The 7,227-nt window shown below is 44.3% G+C and overlaps 1 protein-coding gene across 2 annotated transcripts; it reads right to left on the bottom strand.

Moving 5' to 3' along the window:
• Nucleotides 1-484: 484 nt before the first annotated feature.
• On the bottom strand, nucleotides 485-6,927 carry GINS3 (GINS complex subunit 3). 2 transcript variants are annotated; one of them, XR_014228952.1, is made up of 4 exons: nucleotides 6,645-6,927; nucleotides 5,865-6,098; nucleotides 2,650-3,182; nucleotides 485-2,160 (listed from the first exon to the last, which is right to left on the bottom strand). XR_014228952.1 is itself a non-coding variant. In XM_082319331.1 (3 exons), exons 1-3 carry the CDS (start codon nucleotides 6,816-6,818, stop codon nucleotides 2,952-2,954), a joined length of 639 nt encoding a protein of 212 aa, XP_082175457.1. In that variant the 5' UTR covers nucleotides 6,819-6,927; the 3' UTR covers nucleotides 485-2,951. The 2 variants fall into 2 exon arrangements, 1 of the variants encoding a protein (XP_082175457.1); XM_082319331.1 differs by having other exon boundaries at nucleotides 485-3,182.
• Between the last annotated feature and the right edge of the window lie 300 nt (nucleotides 6,928-7,227).

The following is a 7,227-nucleotide window of genomic DNA, read 5'->3' on the forward strand; positions in this document are numbered from 1 at the left end:
GCATATCAAATTTTGCCTATTTTTTATTTGATTGCAATGACAACCATTATGGAAATATTGTAAAATGTGACTATGGACTGCTTTCTCATAAACATCAGTAGTCCTCCAGTTTAAAAGCTGAGGGACACAGGGAGAAATGACATTTAAAAGTCCTTTTCAGACGTCTTTTGTATAGTTCTATAATGAGGATTTATTGTGCCATTCTGAAAATACACAAGTTTAAACTCCTCTAACTTATAGCTTGCTGCTGTGCAATCATAAAGGACAGCTTGTGTCCATAAAAAGTACAGAGCACTCTTTTGTTGTATTTCTGGACAGAAAAAAAAGCATTCCAGCCAGCAAGGAAAAAAAAAAAAAAAAAGAAAAAATCAACAAAATATTAAATCTAGTAACCAAATACTGTAATTTAAAATTACAGGATCAGATTTTTTAAGGGTCTTCCTGGTGTTTATTCCTAAACACTCAGGGTTACTAAAAGTGACATTGCCTACTTACATAAAGCCTACTTATACTGGGGACTACTTCAGGGATTTTTTGCTCCCCACTCTGAAAGCAGCTGCACAAAATTTTGGCAAATGAACAACCATCTGCTTGGATTTTGCACCCAGCAGTAGAGAAGAAAAATGTTCTTACAAATGTAGGAAAATTAGTTTGGATAGTCACCAAAACCAGTCCAGAAATTGATGAACTAGTGATTTTGGTTATAAACCAACTAGATCTCAAAGCCACCATCTTATTAAAATAATCCTCCCAATTAAAAAATGTTTCTCATCACGGATGGACTTAAACTTGCTTCCCTTGCAGCTGAAGCACTGAACACAGCTTTGACATGCTACATGAAGTCTATGCTAAAGCACTTGGAGCAGCAGGGTACGAATACAGAGACAGCCAATTTCCACCGGCTACCCACCACTCTACAACAAAGTCAAGGTAACCTCCATCCGTCTCATGTTTCATAAAAATGCAATTTATAAAATCAATAGCTTATTGATTGGTTGGCAGTGTCTCTCCCACAACTTGAGCAAACAGCTATTACCCACGTGAGCTAAGTCAGACAGGAACTACTTCTGCACTCACATGACTGCACAAATGTAGCTCGCAACTGCATTACCTGTAAGAGAAGGGGAATGATATAAGCAGGACTGCTTTATCTATCACGGCCAGAGTTTTGTAGAGACCTGCACTTTCCGATCTATGACTAATTTTTCTGCTGTGGGGCAATTAACAACAGACATTTTACGTTATGAGCATCCCCTTACAAAATATTTATTCAACATAAAAATCCAGAAACGGACAATAGACAAAAGCTTCATGAAAATGCACAGGCTATTATGTGCCATTAAATCATTAAGTGCAGCAGCATTTGATCTTGCACATACTTGAAATACTTCGTCAGGCACAGTTTCTAATTAGTCTCCTGTGGCAGGACAGCTGGCCCTGTGCAGCTGAGGTGGAGACACCAAGGTGCTTGTGAAGCCAGCACACCATCCCCTCTCCAGAGGCAGAGCTTTCACTCCTCTGGCCAAGGAATGGCCACACACTCTTTGTACTTGAGGTTTCCAGTTTGAAGTATCCAATATCCAGGTGCAAGTCCAGTAACAACTCCTCCAAGATTTGGATCTTGCTGTCACCTCTCAGTGATTCCCACAGAAGAGGAAGCGCTCAGTATCATTACAATCTGGCTCCTCCACTTAGGTACTCTGTAAGGTCCACCTTCTACAGATGCTTAGAAGCACCCATAACATGTCTAATACCTGCTTCCAAAGGACGACCATCCTGATGACTGCAGGAACTAAAAGTTCTACAGACATAACCCCCTGTTTTCTGTCTCCAATCCAATGGGACTTCAGATAATCTAGGTTTAAGGGCATCCACAAGGGATGATGATAACCACTGTGCTGTTTAGCAAGTTCCAACTCCAATCACTCCTACTGGCAAGAATGACATTTACTAGGATCATTTTGCTAGGATCACTTAGATGGATCAGAAGGAAGGAAATTCAGCTCATTTGCTCTGTCCCCTCTACTAACCAAATTTAGTAATCAGAAGAATTTCTTATGGGAAAACAAGTGGCTTAGAGGTTGATAATGGGGAACAGTTTCCATTAAAGTTGCTGCTTCTGATCCAGTCCAGGCTCTTTGTTGCCTTCTGTTGCTTCCTCTGTAAAACAAGTGGAGGAGCTTAACACCCATCACAGAGACGCATCCATCACAAAAGCCACTCGCATCAAACAAGAGCATTCTCCACCCCACGCAGCATCAAGCCCACAAGGGCCGAAAGGGAGAGAGAGCATGAGGCAGCACATGAGACCTGCACAGCCAGTTCGCTTGCTACATGGGTTAGAGGAGGCATTTTTCTCCGGGGCGCTAACACTGTGTACAAGTCAGCAAGAAAAACGTTCCTGCCTCACAAAGAGTACCTATTCCACCTCAATGTATAAAAAAATGTGAAAAATTCAATGCAGTTTGTACCACATAGTTTTTCCACATCATTGGGACTCTCCAAAGAACAGGGAACCTGGAAATAGCTGTTCCCAGGAGGTCAGAATGGGAAGGGCAAGATGAAATACAAAGAATTACACTTTTTTCCAAACAGATCTGGTATTGTAACTATCGATTTGGAAGATAAAGAATAATAAATACTAATTACCATTTTAGAAAATCCTCTCATATCCTTTCAGCCACCTAGCAAACACTTTAACTGCAAATCCTCAGGAGAGGTATGAGTAAGCTGTAAAGCTATCCAGTGATGTGATGCAATCTATTTTTTATACCCTTGCTGTCTGCCTTTAAAATTTGCACTAGTCTAATCCGAAGATGTTATAGAGAAGAATTCCCATTAACGGACAGGGAGCCTGTCCTTCCCTAAAGCTGATTCATCTTTCTCTTCTGTGACAGACAGGCTATAAATCTCTCGCTGTCCCCCACTGTAGCTGCATGTTCTTCAGGCTTTTAACCATCCATATCTGTGAACTTTCTTTTCCCATAATTCTGGACCAGACTGGAAGCTGTGATTTGAGAAGCCTGTCCCTTTTCCCAGCACTGGAAGTCATTCAGCCCTTTCTGGCCAGCTCGAAATAAGGCTCGTTCCAATTCATCCAGCCGAGCCACCAGTGCTGATGTGTCTTCGTTGTAGGCATTCTGAGAGGAGTCCATGATACGACGAAAACGGCTAATAAATGTCTAAAGAAGATAAGCAGAATTACTGACAGGTAACACAGAGACTTCTTCAGCTCAAATCCTAGATGCCTGAGCTTTCAAGACTAAAAAGCCAAGGGTGTAGGCTCTAGTTCACAACTGGTCAAGGGTCTGCAAACAGCGTAGCACCTATTAACCTTGGATACAAAGACAAACCATTTCCTGCCTGAGCTGGGAGAGCAAGTGCCTGGATGGGAAGCAAGCACGGAGTTACATTTTGGCTGCTTCCTAATGACAGGCTTGAGTAGATCACAGGGTATAACACAATTACGATCTATTCCATCTCACTTCACAAGCAATCATTGCTTTACAGTGGGTGGAATGAATCTCATGCCACAGCATCTGCTGTAGGAACATACAAGCTGCAACTTGTGAACAGCCTAGAAGTTAAGCCAAACCGCCACCGTAAAGCATTCAGTATGCTGAAAAACCACTTAACTACAAAAAAAGTCAAAAAAACAAATCTACAACTAATAAATAACATTTTAAAAAGCTAAGCAACAAGACATATTTAAGGATTTTTATTTCCCTCCTTACCTTTGCTTTTGGAAATAAAAAAAGGGGGAGTCAAAACTCTTTGAAAGCTGTGCTTTGTTATTTCAGAAGATGCTTTTAGAATCATCAGAACTGTAGTATTTTAGAGATTTACTTATAGAATAAATATATTATTAATTTATAACTCTCATTTTGGCTTTGTCACCAAATAGCTCTGCTTCACATTTATAGTTCCTGAATATTTGGGAGAGGGGCTTTTTTTGTGTTTTGTTTATTTTTTAAGTCAGCACAACTCCCCTCTTGTTTACTTTTAATAAAGAGAAAGCATACCTTGCATGCTTTGATTTTTCTGCCAACAAGTGATGTGTGCTAATGTGACTTTTTTCCTAAGATGTCCATTAGCAGAAAGAGAAAAGAGAAGGAAAGATGCAGTCACCTCCTCAATACAGAAAGCAAGCTTTCAGTGGACAACTCCAAGAAAGCAGCAGTGCTTTAAAGCCTCTCTGCATCAGCCTTCATTTAGAGAATAGAGAAAGAAAAAAAAAAAAAAAAAAAAAAGGGAAAAAAAGCCAATAGCAATCATCCCAGGCTACTTAAGAGAACTGGCTGAAGAAATCTCAAAGCTGTTAGTCATTATTTTTAAAAGCTCAAGGAGCACACAAGTCCGGAAACTGACAAAGATGGTATCTATCTTTTAAAACAGAAAGGGGAGATGGAGAGGGAGGAAGGAAGAGCCAGGGAATTATAAATCTATCAGTATCAATTCCTGGAAACATACCGGAACAAATGAACTATACATAAACTTCTGGAAGAAAATAGAGAGAAGAGTAACAGCCAACAGGGACTTGCCAAGGACAAACTTTGAGAGACCAGCCTGGTTTCCTCTTATGGCAGGATGCTAGGCCTTACAGAGGGAGGAAAAGCAGCAGATCGGTATCTGTCATGGGGCATTCTTGGAAGATTTAGCTAAACCGCCCATAGGTGGTTGGTAAAGGCAATTATCCATAGCTCCTGTCAGGATGGAAGAACATATTGCGTGGAGTTCAACAGGGGTCTATCTGGAACCGAATACTGTTCGATATATTAATTAGTAAGCTTACTGAAGGAACAGAAGTAATGCTTAGTAAATTAGCAAACAACATGCAGGAGAAGGAGGAGGGATGACTGCAAGCATGTTGAGGAGCAGAACTCTCAATTCATAATGATCCTGACAAATTAGAAAGATGGTGTGAAAACAACAGGATGTAATTCAGCTGGGACTAATGTAAGGTTTTACAGTAAGGAATAAATAGGGAACAGTACAAACACATGAAGAGGAATTATTGTCTGTATATGCAATCTGTACCATCTTACGGTGGACTGCAAACCGAATGCATATCAATGTCACTCTATCGTGAAAAACAAGATGCTGCACCACAATGAGCAAAGAGCATCACGGCCTACAAAACTGACAAAGTAATCTTTTTGTTTTCATCAGCGCAAGTCCTGAGCTGGAGACTGCATGTTGTTAGGGCACTGCATGCCACAGTGGATGCAGATCAACTGGGAAGATACCAGCAGTGCACAATAATGACAATCAGAGGTTAGCAAGCATGACCCACAAAGAGATACCAAATGAATTGGGACTGCTGCAGGAAGGAAGAGAATAATCTGCCCTCAGTGTTTACTTTGTATGAGACAAACAGAGCTTGTATTGCTCCGAAGGAGCTTTAGTTCCGACATTAGAGGAAATCTTCTAAGATTAGGATGGCGAAGCACTGAAACAGATTGCCCAGAGCACTGTGAAGTCTCATGATGACAGAGCTTTAAAAAGAGCATAGGAAAATAGAAATAATAGGGGGTGAATTAATTCTGCCTTGCAGCACGGGCACGATTAAATAACCTTATGTCTCCTCTAGTCCTGTTTTACAGGATTTTATGAAATACCGTATTTACAGTGTGGAAACTCCAAAATAAAATTACACTCCTGGATGCATACATGAGGCTTCCAGCACTAGACTGTGCAGTTGCCAAAAGGGCCATCCTACAGCTTGATCTAAAAAATCCATATTTAATCCAGAATTTATTTGGATTAAATCAGGATATTTTTCCTGAAGACTGCTGAGCAGCTGGGAACAAGAGGAAGACGGAAAAACGTAAAACCAAATTTCAAGACTTAGTTCAGATACTTGCCTGCAGGATAGTCTGAGCTACCTCAGGATTCTCTGGATTATCAAAATTCAGGAGCTGGGAGCCAAATCCATAGTAGTATGGCCCCATTTTATGCAGATCAACCACACTGGCATCAGCGTTGAACACTGTCCTCCAGGCTTCCTTGTAAATCTTTGGCAGTTCCACAGAAATGATTCGTCTTTTGCTGTCATGTAGACCTTTAGCAAGCCACAAAGGTATTTCCAGCTTTGATCCCTGCATGAATGAGGAAAACCAAAAGCTGTCCTTGCCATGAAAATACACGTAAAGCAACCCCAAAGGCAGACACTGAACTTTATTAATGAATATCCACTATTACAAGAAGTCAGTTGTTTTCAGAACAGTCTACTGTAATTGTTACACAAAACAGACACACTTTAGAGACAGTAATTATTACTGCAAGGCTCTGGAAGTGGATTTTTTTAAATTGATGCTGTATAAGCTAATAATTATCAGATTATTAAACACCAGGAAAAAAACAAACACGCAAAATGTATACAATAGAAGTAAAAATAACTTTAAAAAAAGTAGCTAGAAGCTAAAATTTCCTTGCAGTGTCCCCAACAACAGAGGGCCGCTGGGGCCTGGGAGCCCCCGGGGCCCGCACGGGACCCGCAGCCACACCACCGCCGCCGCCGCGCTCCGCCCAGGCCAGCGCCCGCCAACAGCTCCCAGCGTCCCCCGCGCCATCTGCGCGCCCCGTCCCGCCCCGCGCGGTGGCTGCTGGGAGTTGTAGTTCTTCCCTCTCCGCCCGCCGGTTACCTCCGGGATCGAGTCGCCAGTGCCGGCCCCCTGGCCCAGCGCGAAGGCCAGGCGCGGCAGGGTGCTCTCGGCGCGGCCCGGCAGCTTCTCCTGCGACATCAGGATGTCGTCCAGCGACAGGAAGTTCTCTTCCAGGCCCAGCCCAGGGCCCACAGGGAAATACGCCTCGGACATGGCCGGGCGAGCGGGCACCGGAGCGACCCCGCCGTCTCGGAGCTCCCGCAGCAGCTCTCGCGGAGCCACTCAAGCCTCTCCCGCCGCTACGGGGCAGCGCGCCGCCGCGCATGCGCCATGGCACTGCGCGCCGCCGCCGGCGCAGCCGCGCCCCGTGCCTAGCGGCGGAATCGGGACCGGCCCCGTGGCCGGCGGGGCCTGGCGGCGGGGCTCTCCCTCGCGGCTGCGCCGGCACCGCGGCGGGTCCCCCCCGCGCCCGGGGTATCCCCGGGAGCGTGGCGGCCGCGATGGTCCTGTCGCCTGGCGGCCCCAGGACCCGGGCAGGCGCACTGCCAAGCCAAGGGGAGGCCAGGCCTCAGCAGCAGCTGCGAGCTGTCGAGCCCCGGCCCTGGCGGAGCCTTGCCCTGCC

The sequence above is a fragment of the Platalea leucorodia genome (assembly GCF_965183815.1).
Source record: "Platalea leucorodia genome assembly, chromosome: 8".
In the NCBI taxonomy this organism is placed as follows: Eukaryota; Metazoa; Chordata; class Aves; order Pelecaniformes; family Threskiornithidae; genus Platalea; species Platalea leucorodia.